This window comes from Branchiostoma belcheri, unplaced genomic scaffold, assembly GCF_001625305.1.
Source record: "Branchiostoma belcheri isolate BF01 breed outbred unplaced genomic scaffold, Haploidv18h27 scaffold26, whole genome shotgun sequence".
NCBI lineage: Eukaryota > Metazoa > Chordata > Leptocardii > Amphioxiformes > Branchiostomatidae > Branchiostoma > Branchiostoma belcheri.
In genome coordinates this window covers 1,105,008-1,128,443 of record NW_017803865.1, presented here as the reverse complement: position 1 = coordinate 1,128,443, position 23,436 = coordinate 1,105,008, and the positions used below count along the sequence as shown (strand labels likewise).

Genomic DNA, 23,436 nt, shown 5'->3' with positions numbered 1-23,436 from the left:
CAGACTAACAGTACTACATGTACGTATGCTGGCTCAAAAATAGTTAAGTTGAGCCAAATAGCGAGAATGATTTGCCTCCATTGGGCTAACGCTTCATTTGTCCACCACGCTCATCCCCAGTGCTGCAAAGAAACCATAACTATTTTCTAGATTGTACCTCATCAGGGGACTTTTGGTGTGTTCCCTATTCTACAGTGATAATCCTCAGCGTAGTGTCAGAGTCTGTCGCATCAGGAGGTACAGAACACAACCTTGGGGACTACAATCTGCCCACCCCCCTGCTGCAGCTAGTGGACCAGTCCAGTCTCCTGTCCTCCACTCTATGGAACAACATGCAAGACTTTGCCAGGAGCAAAGGTACTGGTTATCAGAAAAAAAAAGGAGTCTGTGGTTGGGGGGGGGGGTTGGGGGGGTATTTGCTTGTGTCGTAAGTATTTGAATGACAACATGTGGGTGTGAGTACTATGTCACTCCAGATAGACAACATAAGGTGCATCATAACCACTGTTCCCATACAAAGAATATTAATCCTTGTTGTTGTGATGTGTTGCCAGACTGGGACACCAGTGAGTTGACGGATGACCCTGTGCTGGACACCGTGTCACGCATGCTGCTGGCATGTCTGCTGAAGCACTGTGGTCTGCTACAGGTCGCTTCTCAACCTCACAAGTAAGTCCATGTTTTATTTTGTCAGTGTCCTTTTACACCTATCTATCGAACCTTGATGTCTCACAGGACATGTAGTATGTAATAGAGAACCAGCCAGAAGCCTCCTGGTTTGGACTCCTGATACAAAGAGAAGGGCTGGCCATTCAATGACAGCATGAAACTCATAGAAACAGAAACTAATCTTGAAGGACATGAAATTCTCTCAGCAAAGAATGACAAACAATACTGGAAGCTAAACTTTGGTTGCCACACTTCTTTGGAAGAGGGCTGATGATGATGATTATGGGCCTCCCCTCACAGCATTAGCCAGTCATCAATAGCCACTTGTCAAAATGTGTAAGTTTCAAGCAGGTGTTTGTAAAATACTTCCAAATTGTTCCAGGGGTACCCCAGGCCGTGGGTTGCTGGAGGTGTACAGATGTGTGTACAAAGTGCGCAGGAAGCTGCTGGCTAAAAAGCCTCTGTCTGTCCCCGCCTCCCCCAAAGACATGGACCCTCCCACGGAAGGTGTGGACAAGCCTTCTGATGAGGAGGAGCTGGAGATCGATGAGAGGGATGAGGAAGAGCAAAGGGACAGAGATGAAGATGGTAAATCTCTTATTTTCTTAAATCTCTTTCACTATTCTTTATTTATTCTTTTTATTTGTAGATTTGTGCAATTTTGTAGCTCAATGCATGAACATGAACTGTAGCTAATAACTACATGATATTTGACTCATTTGTGCAATATGATCGTAGAAAGAACTATTTGTCAGGTTATATTTCAGGTTATATTACTATTCAGTAATCTAAGCATCATTACAGCCAAATCTGTACAAGGGACCACCCCTACATAAGGTCCACCTGGCCAGTGATGCCACTTGTTGATGGTCCCTTAGTTAATTTTTCTAATTAAGCATTAAAAATCCTGTCTTTAGTGATCTTCTGTTCACATAGACCAGATTTTATTAGCCCCCTTTGTAGTTTTAGTTACTATATTAATTAGACTGATTTATTTTGCACATGCCTAGTAGGTTTGGAGAAGTCTCAGGGTAAGGATGAGGAGGTTCCCCCTGAGCCTGAGGTGGAGACGCCGTACCCGTCCCTGTGTCAGGCCCTGATCCAGCGCTGTGTGTTCCTGCTGCTGGCCGTCAGACCCTCCTGGCCCAGTGAGGAGGAACTCCTCTCACTCAGTCCACCCAAAGGTTTGGACATATTTCATCACTATCTCGTGGTTTTGTTTTCAACATTCTCAAAAACCTGATAATGTAGTCTGCAGCCACACCCTGACCATGTTTTAATGGTCCCACCACACTCACTCATTGAAAAGACTTGGGGTCCATCCTGGTGTGAGTGGATCAAACCTTACAGTTCAGTCTTAGTCAGCTTGTGTTTACTGTACAAAACTGGTATGTTATACTGAAAGGTGTGTTTACCAGTTATCTGTCATGCGAAATTAACAAACAAGCAAACAAACAAACAGTACAGGCAACAGATTCTGTCTGAACTCCCTGCAGGGCTGAAGACTGGTTTGAAGGAAGCAGGAAGAGCTGAAAACCCACCGGAGGTTGCCCACTATGAGTCTTCAGGCAGTGAGGATGAGACAACAATGGCCTTGGCAGCCAGACTGCCGGTAAGTCAATGCAGCATGCAAAGAAGTTATGTTAAAAAAGAGATTATTCATGTTATTATTCATAAAACATCAAAATATTCAATGAGCAGATGTTGAAATGTACATGTACATAGTTCATATGAAATGATTTACTACGAAATATGAAAAACCTTCTTTTGTGTGACATGTAAGCTTTTGAATTCAACAAGTTGTAACTTGTGTATGTTTTCACTTTGGTCCTCCACCTGACCAATGTGACCACTTCTTTGGTCCCTTAGGTGATTTTTCCCTTTGATACAAGCATGCTGTCTACAATGACCACCTGTACACAAAAACCACATTTTATCAGTCCCCTGGGTGGTCTTCTTGGGCAGTTTTGACATTGATCTAAAACGATACCATTACAGGAAGGGCTGCTGTCCTCAGCTTCCTCTGAGGAGGATGATCAGAGACAGGATCACTCCCACGGCCCCGACCGATCCCTCACCGCTGTCAGAGAGGCTCTGAAGCGCCTCAAGTGGAGACAGCATCGTGTTGGACTTACAGGTGCAGTAGGCCTCATCTCTCCTTCAGTATAAGTACAAATTAAATTTTCCAGGTGAAGCACAGGTACAATCTGGCATTTACATGTAGATAGTAAAATTTTACGAAGTTGTTTGGAAAACCCAATGTACATTAATTTTGTAGTATGCTGTGTTGATCAGACAGAAAGAGGTAGAAAAGGTGTCTGACTTGTGACTTTATTTAGTGTAACAAGTACATGATTGTACATCTACATCAAGAAGTCTTTACTTAATTCTGAAGATACTATTAGCCAGTGTTTAACCTTTTCCCTGCTGAATAGCACTGTAATCAATACTAATTTGGTGTCCATGGCTACCTTAGCATGTTTTAACATAGAACTGACTTCTGAAATCCCTTTCCCAGCCCCCGGTGACATAACCCATGGGTCCCAGTACATGCGTCTGCTGCACCAGCTGATGGACACTGTCGTGGCGTTCGCCTGTGACGAGCCACTGGCTCAGTCAGCACAGGAGACAGAGGAGGATGTGAAATGGGGGACGGACCCATGTATGGTTACCATGGCAATGTGTCATCAACAAACAAGGGCAGAGGTCAGTTTTTTTGTTTGTTTGCTTGAGCTATTCTTTGTTCATCAGAAGGTCAAATTGACCTGCAGGCCACTTTTCATTGAGGTCATCAGTTAGTGTTGTAGGTTGTATGTTTTGTCTTTGAGTTTTGGAAATGTTTGCATTGGTTTTCTTTTTGTAGTAGTAGTTGCCCAAGGGCTATAGAAATGGAGATGGTCACCACCCCTATACACCAAAGGGTGTGGGAAGGATTTAACTTAACTACTGCAAGACACATTTTGTTTCTGATAACAGACCTGAAAAAATTATGGTAGGCAACAAAACTTCCAACAAAAGGCAATAGTCAGAATGTTTTTTGTAGGGTTCGTTGGTTAATTGGGAACACCTGAACATTTTTTCTTCACCCTAAACTTACTGGGAACACAACATTTTACTTCGCATTTCTAAACTAACAACTTTATTTTTCCCTGACAGATGAGGCTAGAATCCCTGAACCAGATCCTGTCGCTGCTGTCATCCACTGAGGAGAAGACGGACCAGTCCACCCCAGCATCCCAGTACCCCTTCCAGTCCAGACCCTCCCCTGCCTTCAACTGCACCTCCCTGCTCGACTCTGTACACCTGCAGTTCCTGGCAGGGTGCTTCGGACTGGGCATGTTAGGGCCGGTCATGGTGGGGGGGCACAACACATCGCAACTTCATCACTACTCTGTAAGTCCTGATTGTCTGTTCATCTAGAATCTTTAGTTGTCTAGTTGTCTTTTTGTAATAACATATCTCAACTTCATCACTAGACACTACTCAGTATGTATTGTTTGTTTGTTATATTTCAGTCCATACCATGGTATGGATGAAATATATTGTGTTCTCTCATGTTTCTTCTCCTTCTCCTCCTTCTCCTGCCAAACAGTCAAAGGGATTCAACTCCGCCATCATTCAGCCAAATGACTTGAAATTTGGCATGGAGGTAGAGTGGGCCAATACCCCCAGGCGTTTTTTTCATTTTTTTGATATATGCCTTTGAAAAACTTTTATGAAGGTTTTTTGGGGCATTTTTCGCCAAAAAATGGATTTTTGGATCCTGAGCCCTGGTTTTACAACCAAATGATCTGAAATTCGGTATAAGGGTACCTTGAACATGTGTCTACAGAATAGCAGTCACATATTTGGCATACACCACTTCCAAATGACTCATTTGGGGGACTTTAATGGCTATTTTCAGCAAAAAAAGGGCCAAAAGTGCTGTACCCGTTCCATGTTCTATCTAAAGAATGGCCGGTTCCATCCATGGAACACGTGTTCCATTGCGGGTTACCTGAGGTCACATTGCACCTAAGTGGTGCGTAATGACCCACACATTCAATTTTATGTGCCTAAGACCTTCAAAATGTATCAAATCTCATGATTGTTAGTTTTTGCATACCTGTAATAAGATTAGTAAAGCTTTCGAGATTCAAAGTACTTGTTGTTGCATCTTTGTTCTCATATACTAGTAGCTACTATTCAATTCATTTATTTGAGAGCCTTTGCCAGTTTTGCACTGGGGTGAGTTTGGAATAGTCCACTTTTGCGTGGGAGGAAGATGGACTGAAATATGCTGTATTTGCTCCCAAGCAAATATCGGCCTTTCTAGTTTGTTTAGCATCTCCTTTTGGTTAAATACATCATGTACTTCCTGGAGTCATTTTCAAGATGTTACTTTCTTCTTATGTTAGAAAACCTAACGTAGCCTTTAGTTTTACACCATATACATGTGTGAGAGGTTAGTTCAGCACCAAGGACGGCGGATATGGAGCCTGTCCATAATCCCTGTCCTTGGTGCTGAACTAACCTTTCATACATGTATATAGGTCAAATGCTCCAGGTCAAGTGAGTTAGTGAGTGAGTGAACAAGTGCATAACACAGTCATGTACCTCTCTCTCTCCTCCCCAGGATGGCATCAAGGCAGCCAGTAGTACCACTCAGCAGGAGATCCAGGCAGCTGTGCACAAAATCTACAAGTACCTGGTCATGACCCTGTCTAGGTCAGAGTCACAGGAGTCAACACACAGCAACAAAGGTACAGGAGCTTTTTTTGTGTGGAACATTAGTTTTTTGAGAAGGCATTGTGTGGCAGCATCCTTTATACTGAGATTCATAAGTTATCGCCAGGGGAAATACAGATAGTATAAGTACAAGGACAGGAAATCAAAGATTTCACACCTCCATGAAGTACTTAGAGTCATCTGGAATTTTATTCATTGTTCTGAGTTTCTCACTGATTCTGTGCATAATTCTTGATCTCTTCCTACCAGCTGTAAATCATTTTGATCTCCAATTTGATCTGCTTGTCAGTCTGTGGTTACACCATTTCTTGTCACACATTCTCTGACCCTACTGTATCTAAATAACTAGGCACACAAACACCGAAAACAAAACTTCCATACAAGAATGTAATGGATTGATTGTGTTGAACACAAGTAGTAACTTCATCAAAATGTATCAAGCTGACATGACATGGTTTCATCACAGGAGCCCAGGACAGACTTCTCCTCAGCACCATCTTTGCCCTGAGTGTGAAGTACCAGCCTGTGGACGTGTCCCTAGCTGTGTCCAGCGGCCTGCTGCCCCTCCTGTCCAAACTGTGTGGCACCAGTCCCGCCCTCTCCCACCCCCACCAGCTCATCCTGGGTGGTACGTCCCAGCTGTCCCTGGTGCTGCAGGTAGCCAGCCTCAGGCTGCTGCACATCCTGGCAGTTACAACAGGGTAGGTGTCACTTTTCCTAACAATTATAACATCATATCCCCAACAGACTATCAACAGAAAATAATGGAAGCTTGTTGCCTCTCTACACTTCACTTCACACAATCAGTAAGTTGACCATCTCTGAAGCATCAATGTTTCTGACTTACAGTGCCTGTAGCTTAAACTTAGTTCAGTGGCAAGAAGTGGTCTTTTTCACTGAGCATATTTGTAAGAAAAAAGAAAAAAAGTCCACCATAATGAGTAGCAATGTATATTTTAGCACTTTCCTCTGTCATTGATAGAGTGTAATGTCACTTGTGAATCTCAAGATATTTCATATTTAATATGACATACGAGTACATGCAATTGTTACATTCCAGTTTTTTTCCAATCTGTAGGACGTATGCAGACAAGCTGAGCAGCAGCGTGGTGTCGGCCATGGTGGACCTGTTGTGCAGTCAGATGAGCTCCCTGCTGGAGGCTGCGGGAGGACAGAATGTCACGGGGAGGAAGGAAGAGTCAGAAGGTTTGTTTGTTTGTTTGTTTGTTTGTTTTATTTGGATCTTCCTTAATGTTAGAAGGTGAGATTCACTGGAGAATCCTGTTGGAAGCAGCACTGCCCATTTCCTGGCTCTGGCAGTGCTGCTTGCTCATCATACACTCAGCTATGTTACATGCAACAGTTTTGAAAGGAAACTCCAGGCATAAACCATATGTATTTGACTTACACCCTATGCCCATTAGAGTATTGGATAAGATTGGTACTTTACTGTTACTTTTGTATTTGCCGTATTAGCCCAATATGGCATGAATGTAGTACTACAATAAAGGCTATTACTATCCTTACAGACAAGCCCAAGCTATCCACTCGGCAGATGAGACTTGCGGAAACTGCACTTGGTGATTTCCTTGTGTTCCTGAGACGTGTGGCCTCCTCTCGCTCCGTTCAGCTTAAGATGGCATCCCGACCGTGGACCAACCTGCTCCTGACGATAGCAGGATCAGCACAGCTGGAAAGCACTTCAGGTAACTTTAATGAATGGAATCCTTTCATTAGTATGTATAAGAACTGTTTTCTCAAGAGTACATTGTATTCTATGTGTCGTGTATGTCGATTGTAACACATGTTTTCTGTAGAATTTTTCAGCCCTTCCCCAGCTGAATTTTCCAGTGGTGATGCCTATAGGCTATATAGATTTTTTAGATAGATTTTCATCACCTCTGTGTCCTCCAGCTTTACATGTTGATATAAAGTAATAAAAATGCTATAATTTTCTAGCCCTTCCCCTGGTGAACAACCTGCGTACACGGCTGCTGGCACTGCACCTGCTGGAGGCTGTGTTACCTGCCTGTAACCCCGCCACGGATGGACAACACATCAGACAGGTGGGGGGCTAATCTTACCGTTACGGTACTAGAAATCAAAGATTTTATACCTCCTTGAAATATATATGTACATGTACCTCAAAGTTCTTGTTTTATTCATTGTAAATGTGAATCTCTCTTTCATCTAACTGAAATCATAGCTGTCATACATTTTGTACATTGTGCCTCCACAAAATACATAGAGCTGTTGTGAATTATTCCTTACTTAATTCATTATTGTGAACTTCTCGCTGATTCTGTGTAGTGCGCATTTTTCTCACTGACTTTCCTAAGGCATCCTAATGAGGTGACCTTTTCTGGGATCTCATCTGTCCCTTAGACAACTGTTGGGGCACCACATATCTGACAGCCAGTTTAACTTTCTCCACCGTTCATGGTTTTCTATTTCTTCTTTCTGTGATACAGTAGATTAACAAGCAATTCACTGCACCCATAGCCTGGAACCTTTACCCAATTTACTTCAGGCAATGCTAATGTTTGAGATCAGTAGTTCCCCAACCAGTGTTTGTGTCTACTTCAGGTGTGTGACCAGCTGTTCAGCCTGCTGTCCACGTCGATGTGGGAGACCCCGCTGGCAGCCTCCCAACAGGCACTCAGGCTGAAAGAGGAAGAAATCGACAAGAAGCTCCTCAAGCATCAGAACCCAGGTAGGCTGTACATTGTACAATGTACATTGATTGTAGTAACTGGTCAATGATGAAGTCTTGTTGAGGCATTCAGAGATTGATATTTAGAAATTGCCCAAATTCTCTTGGATAGTATGTATGGTGGAGGTCCCGTGTTTTAGAAGAGCCACACCTCAAGCATGATAAAGATTCCATCGGACTTACCAAATAAGAGTACTAGGTGTCCATCCCATTGTGAGTTAGCTTGGGTATCATCATGGTTAGTTGGTGGTGGCAACTATCGGAGTGGATGTAAGCTGACCAGGCTAGTTTTAAGTGGTATAAACCTTACAGTCTGGTCTTTATCTTGAAAAAGTGATTATATCATAATGCTAATCCATCCACAATGTTTGGTAAATCTCAATAAATAAAAGTCTGTCTGTCACAGATGCAGGATCTCCTGATGCAGGCTGGGAAGAGGAGAACATGGCTGTACAGGAGGCGAACTTTGACCCTGAGCGCACGGTGTGCTGCTCAGTGGAGAACGGTCACACCCTGGTGCATGGAGCAGGGGGGAGGGGGTACGGACTGGGCTCCACTGGCATCTCATCAGGCTGCTGGCAGTGGAAGGTAAGGAAAAAATACAAACATTTAGCCAGATACGGAGAATAATTTGCCAGGGGAGTTTGGCCACCATTATAGGGGTTTGTCATCATTACCCTTACCGTGGGCTCACTCTTTATCACTTTATCTATTTATCAATCTTGGATACACATGCATGGGTAGTCCCCAACTGGGGCTGATTTCAAAGAGAACCCATAATAAATGGAATGCAAACTTAAGGAGGTCATAAATAATGTGAGTGAAGTAAAAATTATTATACAAACAAATGATATAAATAAATAATGATAAACTAATTCTTGTTACAAAATCTAAATCCCTGAAAACATTATTTCAGTTCCTGATCATTAAGGAGAACAGAGGTAACGAGGGGACGTGCGTGGGCGTGTCCAAGTTCCCGGTGCAGGACTTCAGCCACCGCACCACGGCGGACATGTGGCTGTACCGCGCCTACAGCGGGAACCTGTACCACAACGGGGAGCAGTCTCTGGCCCTGCCCAGCTTCACACAGGGGGACTACATCACCGTGGTGCTGGATATGGAGGCCAGGACCGTGTCATTTGGGAAGAACGGAGAGGTGATCTTACCTTAGAATGTCAGATCATTACACAACTTAGGCCACAGAAGGCAAACTTTATGGATGACATTTGCAGCTGCATTGAGTTTTTAGACTTTAGACTGACAGTATGTACCTTCAACATCACAGGAACCCAGGCTTGCCTTTGAGGACGTGGACTCCACTGAGCTTTTCCCAGTCGTGATGTTCTACAGCAGCAACCCGGGGGAAAAGGTATGGACAGGATATCAATGATTATGAAATAAATAGATAGATAAATGAATAATGAAAAAAGGAACCTTGGAATACAGCAGAACAGTGGACATAGGAAGATCAACAACAACAGAAACAGTTAACTGTGCCTTTCACACTTTGCTAGGTGAAAATCACAGACATGCAGGTGAGAGGAGCCCCCCGTGACCTGCTGCCAGGTGACCCCACCTGCGCTCCTGCACCTGCTGTTACATCTGAGGCAGCTGTCCAGCTTATTCGTACCTTACACAGGTGGGTAGCATTATAGAATTATGTGGCTATACAATGTAGGTGGCAAAGTGGTCTTGTGGTCAGGGTTGTTGACTCAGAACCTGAAAGTTCTGGGTCCAGTGTTATGTCCTTGGGATATTTAATTATGGGTTCACCACACCACGAAGTGGTGTGGTGAAACCATATTGCTTTTTCTGATGTTTCTTCTCCTTCTCCTTCTCCTTCTTCTTCTTCTTCTTCTCCTGCCATTTTTTAAATGGATTCAGCTTCTTCATTTTAGGGCCCAAGGTCCTGAAATTTGGTATGGAGGTACAGTGGGCAAATACCCCTAGGCGTTTTTTAAATTATTGTGATACAGGCTTTTAGAATGGTTTTATTTGAGTTTTTTGGCTGTGTTATAGCTAATGTATTACTGTGTTAGTGTGCCTTGTTTACCACGTTTGGGCATGAGTCATCACAATGGAATGCAGGGCATCAACCAATAGGCATGCAGCTTTCCTCTATACTTCTTGCTGATTGGCTGTTGGGATTTAACTTGATTAACACCTGCACAGAAGCATTTCCATACTGACAGTATGTCTGTATTCAAGTGTTTTGGTAGGTATTTCAAGCTTTCCTGCTCCAGCATTGGAATGCCGGGCATGGTACGTTTTTTTCTTATTTTGAAAATCAACAGTTTGCATTATGCAATTAAAAATCCTAACCAATAAAGTAGGGAATAGCTATCCAACTGTTGTTTTAGTTGTATTTTACTTCATATTATAGTTATATCAATGTAAATCATTGTTTTCCCTTGTGTTTCTCATTCTTTCCCTGCCATGTCGTAAAATGTGGTGAACCCATCGCTGTATTTGCTCCAAAGCAAATATTGGCCTTTCTAGTTTACACCTATTTCCTCACTTAACTCAGGTGAAAATGATAAAATAGCTTTGCTTTTTGGTTATGGGCGTCCTCTCGGATAGGGTGTAAAGCGTAGGTCATGCATTTGAGGAGAGCCACAACTCAAGGATGTTACAGGTCCCACCATAGTGGTTCAAAACTTACAGTCTACATGTAGCACAAAATTTTTGTATTGAAAGATACAGGCCTGACACTTCTTCAATTTAATTTTTACCTAAACAGACAGGAGGGTTGGACAGGGCACATCAACAACTGCATCATGGACAGACTTGGGAACATCAAGAGGCTGTATGAGATGACTCTCATGCAGGAGACAGACACTGGGACACCCAGGACCGTCGCTAAAATGATGGAACGAAAATCCACCGAGGAGGACAGCACTGGAGACAGTACAAAGGAGGAGGCATTAAGCAAGGATCAGAAGGAAGATGAAGAGAAGGCAGAGCCACAGAGTGGAGAGGGAGAAGTAGCTGAAGACACCACAGGGAAAGACGAGGCTGATAAGGAAGAAGCAGAGTCAAGGAGATCGCCCACGGTGGAAGACATCAAAGGTTTGATTAAGATTTATTTGCATCCACAAGTAGCTTGAACTTCAACTTTTCTTCCTGTAGTCCTCATATTGATACATAAAATCACATTATAATAAGAGACAGAGATTCAATAACTTTCCTGTCATGTTGTAGCCTGGGTGTCATCCTCTGTAGTTGCCTCCGGCATAGGTAGCTAACTGTAACTACAAAGGATGTCACCCAGGCTAGTTATGTTGTGTGTCATTCCATTGATGAAACACAAGTAGTAGACAAAGTGTTTCCTTTCAGCATTTAGTTTGCTGGAGTGTGTTGTTGTTGACCATGTTTGATACCGACTGTTCTTTGACTTTAAGGTTTACTAGACGAGAACCTCCAGCCTGCGGCTCAGGAAATGACCAGACAGGCCCCAGACATGCACCTGCTGGCACGGTTGTGTCGGGAGGTGTGGCCGGCCCTGGTGGTGATCGGCGGGGTGGACAAGGGCCTGCGGCTGGGTGGGCGGTGTGTGCACAAGCAATCGTCTCGACAGGCCACCTTGCTGGGGATGGTGAAGGAGGGCAGCACCTCGGCGAAGGTGCAGTGGGACGACGCTGATGCCACTGTCAGGTAAGATTATGTTTCAGTACCCTATATATATATTCATTGACTCATGTGGTGGTTTTGTTTGGAGAGAAAAATAGATTTTCACTGTGTTTTGAATTTGCAGTTAAAACGGTTGTGTTACCACTCACCTTTTCAAGGCCGTCGTTCCAAGGCCAACATAACAAAACTGGACTGTTTTTGTTCAGTGACACGCCGGTGACTAACCTGGAGCCTGGTGACTTGGTGCTGTTCGATGCCTACAAGCTGCAGGGCCTGACGGCAGACACGCTCCAGGACCTGCTGCACCTCACAGGGGTCGGCACAGATGACTCGCTGGTAGACAGGTGGGTCTGGAGGATAACAATCTCATACTTCTCTTTCTCATGGCACTAGAGCCACCTTGTAGATAGATGGAGAACTGCAGCAGCACAACTGTATAACAACTGTTACGTTTAGTTACTGGTTGTGTGTTTTTTTAACACAACCAGTACATAATCATCTGTTGATCTTCAGGGCTACTGAAGAAGAAGATTTTGACTGGGACATTATTCTAAGTATGTTCTGTTTCTCTGACTATCTGTTTTTGACAGCTGCCCGAAACCAACTTCGGTGGTATTCCTTGTATGCTGTCTTGCCGGTTGGGGGTTATGACTTTGTCACCAAAGATCTGCTTGGAGATTACATGTAGTTCAATGCACTGTGATTTCCAACACAAAAATGAGAAAATTTGGGTAAGTTTTAATATCTGTGTTGGAAATTATGGACAGCTTCATTCCTTTTTTCCTATACAGGGTATTCAACAGGACCCGGCCAGTCCGGCAGAAGACTGTAGAGGAGCAGCAGCAGGACCTGTTAGAGAAGAGCCTGGATGCAGACATTGCCACCGCCATGCAGGAGGATGGACCTGATGGCATCAAGGAAGAGGCTGGACAAGAACAACTTGTAATTGCCTAGTATATATAAGTCTGTAATCATCTATACCAGGATTTCTCTCAATGGATTCAAATAGCAAATTGAAGTAACAACCCTGCAATTGACAATATTTTTAGAAATCCCTAAACACTAGAAATTCCACCAACAAGAATTATAAATTAAAGCTCATTCTCATCCCATACTATATGTACATGGTCTTTTGTAAGGTAGACAAGTCTCATGGTATGGTTGTTGTTATACATAGTAGAACATGCTGTATTTTGTACTTTGTACAATTGCCGTGGTTATTTGTCCACATTTCACAGCCTGCAGCAGACAAAACAGATGGTGAAGACAAAGATCCAATACAGTCTGCTGAAAGCAAGTCGTCAGAGATGTCTGAAAGCAAAAGTGAGGAGGTCGACTTTTCTGAAAGTAAGAGTGAGGAACATCTAGATGAGAAGACGGAGGTTGCGTTCGAGGAGAGATCCACAGCAAGACCCAGGCCCCACATGTCATCAGGCTGTCTCAGCCTCAGCCAGGCAGAACTCATGGCACTACAACTGGCCTATCTACAGCTTGGGGCTCTCAAGGCATTGGGTACGTACCAAAACTCATGGTGAAGCCTTGTACAGGAGTTGTAGGTGGATCAGTGGGTCCACTCACAGCATGCAAGTGGCCACCTGCTCCAAACAAAATAATGTGTCAGCTTAGCAAGTCTTCTAGTGAGGCAGAGGGCTGTGTCCTGAAAGGTATATTATACGATTCTTGATGTTTGTGTCATTGGGAAAAATTATCTAAGGGACCAGCTAAAAGTGGTCACATTGGTCTGGTGGATCTTATATAGAGGTGGACAGGTCACTCATGCTACTACACAGTCACAAGCTTTGTCATTGTCACCAGTAGCTGACTCAAACCTCTTTGGACACGCATATGGGAACATGACCAGCATGGGTGCCAGAGTCACTACTCTTCTAACGTCACAAGAAGAAGAAGAAGTCATGGCCATGGATAGCTGGACACTGTTCTGTTTCATTACTTTTCACATCAAACAAGTTTTCTGTCCATTTCCACACTTGCAGGTGTTATAATGGGCTGTGGTAAGTATGCTGAGATGCTGCTGGTGCCCAAAGTCACGGGGGCAAGCCAGCAGCCCAAGCCTGCTGAGCCCTCGCAGGAGGAGGAACTGAAGGAGACGATGCGGGGAGTGATGCGGCTCATGGTGAACAGGGCCGTCACCGCCTCGCCCGTCAAGCGGAACGTCTCCATGATGGAGCTGGAGCGGGCGCACTCCATGCTGCTGAAGCTGGCTGTCAACGCTGCGGCAGAAGAGGGGTCAGATATAAGGACTAAAATAGGTAAGATATGGAGTAGGAGGTACATTCATAAAGGTTAGATATCCAGGTAGAGCATTATGGTTGTACAAAATAGGTCACGGAATGTCTCAATGATAGAGAGGTTTACACCATGCTGCTGAAGTTGGCTGTCAATGTAGCATCGGAGGGGTCAGATATACATGTAAGAACTCCTGGGGCAAAATTTAGGTAAGAGATGATGTAGGAGGAATGTCGATGAAGAGATCCAGGTAGAACATCACAAAATAAGTCAGGCAACTGGATATATTCTCTGAAGAGTCAAACATTTCAGACAGCATCCACTGTCTTTCATCAGAGACTGAGAATGTCACTGTTATTCTCTCTCACTGATGAAAGATAGTGGATGCTGTCTGAAATGTTTGACTCTTCAGAGGTTCATGACATTGTGATGTACATGTAGAAGGTAGATCCAAAACTTTGAATATAGTGTTCATCAGTTTGTTTTCAAGTGATAATTGTTACATGAAGAGAGACATTGATTGTGAGATCATGAAGTACTAAAATGATGTAAAAGTTATCATTTTGCCCAAGCCACTTTTGCCATCTCTTTCTGGTGTGAACCTGTTCTCCTGTTTCTCCTGTGTGTGTCCTCTGTGGCTCCTGGTCAGGCCGGAAACTTGTCATGGCCTTTAGGAAGAACAGAGGACCGTTCTCAAGCAATGAGAGTCAAGAGGGGGATCCAATCCAAGGGGGGTCCACCCTGGCCTGCCAGGGGGCAGAGGGGGGCCAGGGGCAAGAGCACCAGGGTAAGAGATTTCAGTGGAGACTTGTCGCATGGTTTGCAGCACTCCAGAGCCGTCATCTCCACTGCTTGAATGGCCCCATTTGAGTTGTATGATTTCACCACATGCAAAACAACTGTTGCACAAAAAAATTTCTACTACACCTAACGATACTCAGTTTGTTTCTACCATGATGAGAACTGTTCAAAAGTGCAGTTTGCGGATTGTTCGGATGATTGGCCATGCGATGCAGCCACATTGAACTTGGTTTTGTTGCATGCCAAATTTGTTTTATTGAATGCATTAGCTATAAGGGCTAATCTTCTTGTGGCTGCTCTGATTTTTAAATGTTTCTTGAGTCTGTAGCCTTTAAAAAAGTCCTCTTTGGCCTTTGCTAAAACAGGATTAATACAAGATTAAAGCTCATGCAATTGTACGTACAGAAGAAAAAAGGTCTGTTGCTCAGTTTTATCTACTGAAGATATCAAAAATACAAAAAACGTTCAAATATTATTCCCAAATCCATCAACTTGTCCTACTGTTACAATATCTAAAACTGTATTGTAGAGCAGACATTCAGTTGAATGCAAAGTGTATTTAAACTGTGTAAAAAAAAAGTTTATTCCCAACACCTTAACTCTCAGTTGTTTCCATGAATTCGGTAAATCACTAGATAATAAAGTTCTTTACCAATAACCAAATACCTTGCCATCAGTTATAGAATTACTAGAATCTGGTCTTGTTAGCCATTGATGTTGCTGACAAATTGTGGTCTTGACACCCAGCTATGTGCGTACACTTTCAGCGAGTCGTGCGCCTCTGTGCAGTATGGAGGATATAATGAGTGAGGCCGATGATAGCTCAGGCCACGAGGGTAAGGCTTCTGTTCCAGGGAGTGTTCACTTTTGACCTACAGGGACTTTGCTGACAAAGCCATATAGCCACATTCTTTCAGCTTCTCAGGAACAGACAAAGGTTCAAACAAACAAATAAACATTGTCAAGCAACTTCACACAGTAGCTGTTGTGTCCAAAGCCTTAGCCACTTTCTTTGAGCTTCTTGTGAATGACAACTTCCCACAGTTTGCAATACTTGAAAAAGAGTATCAGTGGTAACATAACGCTGCACATATATGATCACACACAGCTCCAGTCACTGTACTATACTGTCATTCAATTTTAAAAAAAGAAATTGAAGTATAGTGCCTGACCTGTCTGTGAAAGATGGGGAATGACAAAGGAAATGACATTATTTTTTAATGTGATTGAATAATTATTGTTTCTAATGAAAATGTGAATGTACATGTATGCTTGACTTTATTATTATTAATAGTAAAACAAGCTTATCTGGAATATCTCAAGTATTTTGTTGAGGGTAAAGAAAAACTTGCCTGCTATCATCAACATTTGATTCTGAGTTGGGAAGATTTCAGCACAGTACATGTACATGTATGCTGTTACAAAACTGAGAGAGCCTTTGCTAGCCAAGTCCTTTGTGCAAAGTTGGAACACTCTCTTAAGCCTGGTAGTCTGCCCAGTTTAACCACGAGAAGAGCCTGTTGGGCAAAGCCTGCTGTCATGGTGCTCGAGGTTGCTTGCAGTCACATCTCATGCAGTAATGTTTGACATCCCACTGCCTGCTGTTGTTGTTGTGACATTAACGACAGTACTTTTTGTATGACTGTGTTACCCCTTCTTTCAGGTGTACTGACATGGTAGTTGAGTAGATTCCTCTTTCTAACGGACCAATTTTCCCCCTCTTAACCATCACATGGGTACATGTAGGCCTTTTATTAACCTGGATACCAGCTGCAACCTCTCCAGCCTTCTCTGGACTGGTCTCAATACCAGTATTGAGGTTCTGTGTTTGAGGAGAGCCACACCTCAAGCACATTTAAGATCCTCCACCCTTATTGAAAAGAGTAGTGGTCCATCCTGGTGTGAGTCTGGAGATTAATAATGTTTACCTTACAGTCCAGTCTTACACAGCTTGTACTTACTTCACAAAACTGGTGTGTTACGACTAATGTAAAGGCAGTTTACCACCTATGCAAAACAAACAAACAAACAAGAGCTCCAGGTTGGTTTCACTGCAGACTCTGGTATCCAGGTTAGCCTAACATGAACAGTAGAACAGCAACAGCATCCACAGAAGAACCTTTATTTGGAAGATGCATGGGAACAACAGTCCTGTAGATGATGGTATTACATACCCTGGTAGTCCAATTGTGCCGAGATGCATGTGACATAAAACAGGTTAGATCAGTAAAAAAATGGAGTGGAAGGCTAGGATTGAACCTTCAGCACTCTAACTTACCAGTGTACCTCGCACTGTACCAATTTTGTTTACAGTGCTAAATGTTGACATATGAAAATTACATATACTTGAGTCTCTCTATATGCCAGATATGTTGAACACTGTTTGCATATTTGATGAATTGGATTTAGGGTTGTAGTCAACAATGGATAGAAACATAGCATTCACTTCATTTTTAGAAATTGTACGTGACGCTGTATATTTTTAGTCGAAAATTATAAATGAATTTAATGACATGCACACAATATATTACTTTAATTTTGTAAGTCACAAAAAATCTATAGATTATGTTTAACCAGTAACGATAATGTATGAAACCATATACACTACAGACAGACTTACAAGCATTCTCAAATGTCTCATGTGACATGTCAACAATATGAAAGTGAAACAAGAAGGAAACCATGCTAAAGACACAAGTGTTAAGCATTCATATCAATTACTTGGTTTCAACAGTGTCAAAATTGAATCTGATTGCAGGTAAGTTTTTACGTATGTCTTAACAAAATATATCCCGGTAGTGTCTGAAGAATTGGCCCTCCCTGCCACTTGTGGTCCATGTCCATGTGTTGAACCCGTCCCCTGGTCCTTCCAGAGCTGTTGGAGGAGTATCAGATCAGGAAGAGACAGCAGGAGTCCTCCGCCTCAACTGTGAACACCAAGTCCTCCATAGCAGCGACCTCCACATCCTCCGTGGGTACCATGACGACCGCCTCGACGGCACCGCTGGCCTCGCGTGAGGAGCGGCTGGAGCTCCCCGGCGTGACGGACGAGAGGCCGAACAGCTCGGGGTCCTACCCAGCTGCCGGGCGCAGGCCAAGGTCAGCAAATTATGAGCAATTAACCTTCAACTTGCTTAGGTAGCCATTTGGCATCTGTATTGGTTGTGAGGCAATTCAGTAGGGTGTATTAGCTCATACTATAATTTTTAGATTAATATGCTTTTATCATCAACATTTTTTTCATGTTTAGCCAGTCATTTCAAACATTGCAGATATGTCTTACCAGTAGGGCAGTAAATTTGCAATAGACTTTTTTTTACATTCAGTCACAGTATGCAATACAACATACAGTCAAACCTGTACATGTTCATTCAAGTGACAAGTGTAGAGGATCACCTGGCCATTGATATACATGTACATGTACAAATGTACAGTCAAATGTGACCACCTCTACATAAGGACCACCTGGCCAATGTGACCATTTTTTGGTGAACCTATTAGATATTTTCTTCAAACAAACATAATGTACACATGTACACAGTGGCCACCTGCCCACATAGACCAGCTTCTATTGGTCCCCTGAGTGATCTTCTTGGGCAGTTTTGACTGTAATTTTTTTAATTTTTCACCGCATAATGAGTGCTCCTAGTTGATATGCTTCCCTGCTCTCCTGCAGCCTGGGGCGCATAATGCGAGGTCCCACCCCCCACATGCGAGCAAGCGTACCGCCTCCCCTGGTCATCCCCCCTCGCCCACGACGCTCACAGACCCCACCATATTTGTCTCCTAGGACGCGGTCGCCTCCGTCGTCACCGACCTTCGGTGGTCCTCCACCACCCATGAGGTCTCAGCTACCTCCACGCCCACCGTCACGGATGGAAGGTTAGCTGCACTCCTTTCAGGATATTGCTCCATTGTCCTATCAAATGTTGTGTGGAGTAGTAGTATAGTACATGTACATGTAACTGCTTCCGAATACCACAAGGTTGCAGGAAGGTGTGCTGCACCTCTTTTAGTATTGTTTTGCTCCAGTGTTCTATCTTTGAAAATGTTGTGTGGCACACAATACATGGTACTACTTTTAAGAATTTTGAATTGTTACCAAGCTTCCAAAAGGCTGTAGTGTAGGTGCAGATACACCAAAAAAAAAACCTCGATAGGAAAGAGCAATAGGATAGTGCAATTCATTGCCGTTATTATTGTGTGCCCAGCCCCTGTAGCTCCCCCCCGCCCCCGGTCTCCATCCCCCCACCCCCGCCCATCGCCCCCCAGCTGCTGGAGATGGGTTTCACCATGAAGCACATCCAGCGAGCCATTGCGGCCACTGGTTCGCGCGGCGATGCGGACCCTCGGCGTGTGGCGGTGCTGGCGACGTGGATGGTGGAGCACCCGTGTGAGGAGGAGGAGGAGGCAGCATCAGGACCGGAGGGAGCTGAGGCACAGGAGGGGAGAGGGGCAGACGTTGCTCGGGAGGACACTCCATCCGACAGGACTGACAGGAGGTACGGAAATTCAGCTTGTCTTCACAGTAGCAAAATTTGAATTCATAGTCTGAGGCAAATGGACACAATTTTCATGGTGGCAGCAAGTGCAGGGAGGGGAGGCAAAAGACTAATGATTTGATAAAGGTAATGATATGTTCATGGTACAGAAGAGACTGTGAAGACAGTGAACATTTAAGTACCATGAAAAAAATCAGGAATTACAGTATGGCCCCAGCAAGTAAATTTTATAGATGACATCCTCAACCTGAAAAGTTTTTACGGTAAGTCTTGTAGATTTGAGATTTGAAGAAAGGCAACTAGGTTAAAATTTGTAATTAGCTTTCTACTTTAGTCTGTGTTGTTTGCCAAAATTTATTTTCCTGTGCACTTTAAAATTTAGCTGCACCCATATAATGTTACACATATTACAACTGGTACACCTACTACCAATGCACCTATTCCTGAAAATGAATGTCAAACCCTGCCTTTATAACCACTCCACCCCTTGTTGAACACCACAGCCCTGAGCCGGAGGAGCGACAGGAGCCACGGCAGGAACCACGACCTGACCCGCCCCAGAGAACCCTGTCTGGGCGCAGGAGCATGATGGGAGAGAGGTCAAGGGGCATGGCGGACATACGGAGCTTCATGACCATGACCAATCAATCTGGTGAGAGGCACAGAACTCGAAATGGTAACAACAACCAAACAGTTATTATAGAAGGGATGTGAAGGTGATGGTTGGATCAGTGAGAATGATGGTGTATATGTATGCGTGTGTGTGGGTGTGTGTGGGTGTGAGTGGGTGTGTGGGTGTGGGTGTATCTCATTCTAAGGGTGGAAGAAAACATAAAATCAACAGATAAACATTGGAAGGTCATTCCAATAAAACCTTTCCGGTGTCTAACAAAATCAGGTGGCCAAATGCTTGAAGACCTGAGCTTCCTCCAAAATTTTAGAAACAAATATATAGTGACTATCTCACTCCAGAGCAAATTTACTAAAAAAACACAAAAACCAGCTATATACCATTCAGTAGCTAGAGACTTTAACTTGAGAAGTGTACCCAAAGGTAGAAAATTTTGAAGACATTTCCTGTCAATCATCCTCCATGTGTGTGTCCAGCCCCTGTAGCTCCATCCCGTTCACGCCCCCGCATGGCCGACATAAGGAGATACATGACCACGACTAATCCATCTGGTGAGAGGCCCAGAACTCAACATGGTAACAACAGACAAACAGTTACTGAAAAGGAGGTTTTTATTAAACAGATGTTGATGTGGTGGTTGGATAATTGGGAATTATGATGTATGTGCACTTGTGAGTGTGTGCTCTAAAATTGTACAGACAGGAGGAAGAAAACGCACTATTAACAGTGTAGTGTCTTTCCAATAAAAACTTGCCAATGAAGTCTTGTTCAACTTTGATTCATGTCACTGTAGATCAGTGGATTGTCATTCAGGATTGGGAGACTGTAACAGTAACACTGTATAACATTTCTATCATCCTAATCACAATCTTTTTCGACTTTGATCAGGATCTCTACCATCAGAATCAGCAATTCTGCCAGATGGCACGTACATGTAATGTTGGTAAATCAACTTCCTTCTCCCCTGCAGTGTTCCTGGGTAGGACCGAGGGCCGTGAGGCGGATGAGCAGGAGCCGGGGCGGGAGCGGGAGGGAATTTACGACCGGTTGAACCTGGACGAGGACATGGACATCGACGAGGAGGTGATGGAGGACATGTTTGGCCGGGAGATCACGTCCGAGAGGGAGATGCTGGGGCTCTGGTTCCCTGAGGTCAGTCAGGGGGTAATATTTCATGTCTTCACTTCATGTACATATCAATTTATTTTGGATAAATACCGTACCTGTTGACTGCAGATCTCTTTTAGTTACTAACGAAACATAGTCAATGCTACCTGAAACGTCTGATGGTTTTCAAAATGTATCCAGTTGCTTGAGTAACTGTCACTTTGGAATGTCTTCATACATATCATTAGTCTCAGTTTTATGTTTTATGCATAAAAACAAAGTTGTGCTGGAGGAGAGCAAAAGCCCCCTTTAAATGTCACCAAGCCTGTTGTGTTAAGTAGATTCAAAACTGCCCAAGAAGACCACTCAAGGGAATGAGAAAATCTGGTCTATGTGGACAGGTGGTCAATAATGCATGACATTCTGACAATAGTCAGTCTAATAGCACGTGTTGAAAACTTCAAAACTGTTGAAAGCTTGAAGTTCAACCTAGTCTTAACCTTTTGCCCAGTATGCCCGGGAGGCTGAGCAGGGTGATGAGACTGTTCTGTGTGAGCTGTGTGGCACTACCACCTCACAGTTTAACCGGCACATGCGCACACACCACCGGGGCTGTGGGGGCAGCTGCGGTCGGCAGGGGTACAGGAGTAACGGCTCGTACGTCGACGGCTGGTTCGGGGGAACCTGCGGCACGGGAAGCCCGTACTACCTGCTCTGTGGGGAATGCAGAGAAAGGTAAACTTTGGATTTTCCCAATACTGATATGTACCTTTCATTCCCATGAGAATAGTATAGGATTTAGAGTGGATATATATCAAAGATTATTGTCATTACAATATACATGTATGCATGGGAGTTTAGTTTGTAATTTATATAAGCCCTGCTTTGCAGGTACCTTGCTGAAGGGGCACAGAGGGATATTGTGTATGCCGATGCCACCAGTCCTGACAGGTGGGTATACTGTAGATTTTATTGTAGTTACTGTAGTTATTTTTGCTGGGAACTTTATTTCAGGGAAGTGACTTTTTGATGCTGTTTAAGGTTACAGTTGAAGATAAAGACTGGTGTGGAACACCAGTATCAAAATATCATAATGGCCCAGATACAAATGTGTGACATGATTATATATCATACCAAATCAATACTATCATTCATGTATGCATAGAGCCATAATGCCCAGGTATTACATAAATACACTGTTATGTTTCAGGTCCACGTCCAGTGTGAAACTTTCCCCAGACCTTGTTGGAAGAGTGGATGGAAGCTATGAAGGTAAAAGTTTAGGGCAAGTTTATATATTCAGTTGTTGCTCATTCTTAATTCTTACAACATTGACAGCAACAAATGTGTCTAAATACCTGTTGATGGATTTTTAATAATATAATTATTTCCTTGTCAGATGAGATGGATTTTGGAGATCTGGAAGGGAACAGGTTTGCAGCCATCGAGAGTTTTGAGGCCATCATGGGTTCCCTGGGTCTGAACGACCGGCGAGTAGTCCCTGACCCAGTTCAGTTTACAGACAGTGATCCTCTGGGAGCCAAGTCCACTGTGGCATCCATGGCAGAGGAGTCCAATCTCTCTCCAGGTATTGAGTGCTGCTGTTTTCTGTTTTTTTAACTATGTATGTGTAAGGATATTATAAAAATTATTATTTCTTATGTCTCTTACTTTCTAAAACTGGAATGGATATTGGCCATTTGCATGGTAAAATCCTAATTGTTATATATAATTAATAGCCCTACAGCTTTGGCTATGGCTGAACAGCCCCATATGAGACTAGAATATGTTGCAAAAAGGCAAGAAAAGATCCAGAAAATAAAAAGTTTGGTAAATATGGTAAATTACATGTGTCTTTATGTTGTTTTGTGATCATAGATCATGTTGTTTCCTGATTTTATGTTGCTATTGCACATGTGTGCTTCATATTTTTGTATGTGTGTCATGATTTTCTTTTTAGTTGTAGAATGTATTTTGAAAACTAAGTCAAAAGTTTAACAAATTTCACAGACCTCCCCAGGTCCAGCCAGAGCCTGGGACTGCCTGGGCCTCGCCGTTTGACCTTGGGAGAGCAGGCGGCAATGTTGCTTGACCCCCATGACCGAGCGGTTGCCCTGCGGAGGACCACCAGTGCAGCCCAGATCCTGCTGGCTCGCTCCATGGTCATGAAGGCCCTTTCACTGCTGTCTGTCAGGTGAGGGAAAATCACTCGGGCAATGATAGCAGTGAGGCTTGTTTGCGTTGGTAAACAAGGACTAACACTTAGTCTAGCATGAACTGGGACTTACTCCAAAATTTTCAGCAGAACTCATCAACCTTGTTCACTGCTACTTGACTGATGACCCTCTGCTGCAGTCGCATGTCTCTGACAGGTCCATTCACTGAACAACATTGATGGAGTTCAGCTG

The 23,436-nt window shown here is 43.6% G+C and overlaps 1 protein-coding gene across 1 annotated transcript in view; it reads left to right on the top strand.

Annotated features, from left to right (window-relative positions):
* LOC109471892 (probable E3 ubiquitin-protein ligase HERC1) overlaps positions 1 to 23,436 on the top strand; it is a 128,820-nt gene that overhangs the window by 85,597 nt on the left and 19,787 nt on the right. Inside the window, 38 exon segments of the mRNA XM_019771326.1 lie at positions 196 to 357; positions 555 to 669; positions 1,052 to 1,257; positions 1,683 to 1,853; positions 2,166 to 2,281; positions 2,668 to 2,806; positions 3,188 to 3,375; positions 3,826 to 4,062; positions 5,285 to 5,411; positions 5,864 to 6,098; positions 6,476 to 6,603; positions 6,927 to 7,103; positions 7,357 to 7,463; positions 7,984 to 8,110; positions 8,517 to 8,698; positions 9,027 to 9,266; positions 9,396 to 9,479; positions 9,625 to 9,749; positions 10,851 to 11,179; positions 11,512 to 11,764; positions 11,947 to 12,084; positions 12,532 to 12,682; positions 12,979 to 13,252; positions 13,735 to 14,010; positions 14,637 to 14,774; positions 15,556 to 15,624; positions 17,662 to 17,887; positions 18,465 to 18,670; positions 19,000 to 19,029; positions 19,032 to 19,290; positions 19,794 to 19,966; positions 20,398 to 20,472; positions 20,892 to 21,073; positions 21,540 to 21,763; positions 21,920 to 21,979; positions 22,239 to 22,300; positions 22,428 to 22,616; positions 23,039 to 23,222. Coding sequence (XP_019626885.1) covers positions 196 to 357; positions 555 to 669; positions 1,052 to 1,257; positions 1,683 to 1,853; positions 2,166 to 2,281; positions 2,668 to 2,806; positions 3,188 to 3,375; positions 3,826 to 4,062; positions 5,285 to 5,411; positions 5,864 to 6,098; positions 6,476 to 6,603; positions 6,927 to 7,103; positions 7,357 to 7,463; positions 7,984 to 8,110; positions 8,517 to 8,698; positions 9,027 to 9,266; positions 9,396 to 9,479; positions 9,625 to 9,749; positions 10,851 to 11,179; positions 11,512 to 11,764; positions 11,947 to 12,084; positions 12,532 to 12,682; positions 12,979 to 13,252; positions 13,735 to 14,010; positions 14,637 to 14,774; positions 15,556 to 15,624; positions 17,662 to 17,887; positions 18,465 to 18,670; positions 19,000 to 19,029; positions 19,032 to 19,290; positions 19,794 to 19,966; positions 20,398 to 20,472; positions 20,892 to 21,073; positions 21,540 to 21,763; positions 21,920 to 21,979; positions 22,239 to 22,300; positions 22,428 to 22,616; positions 23,039 to 23,222 — 6,364 coding nt within the window.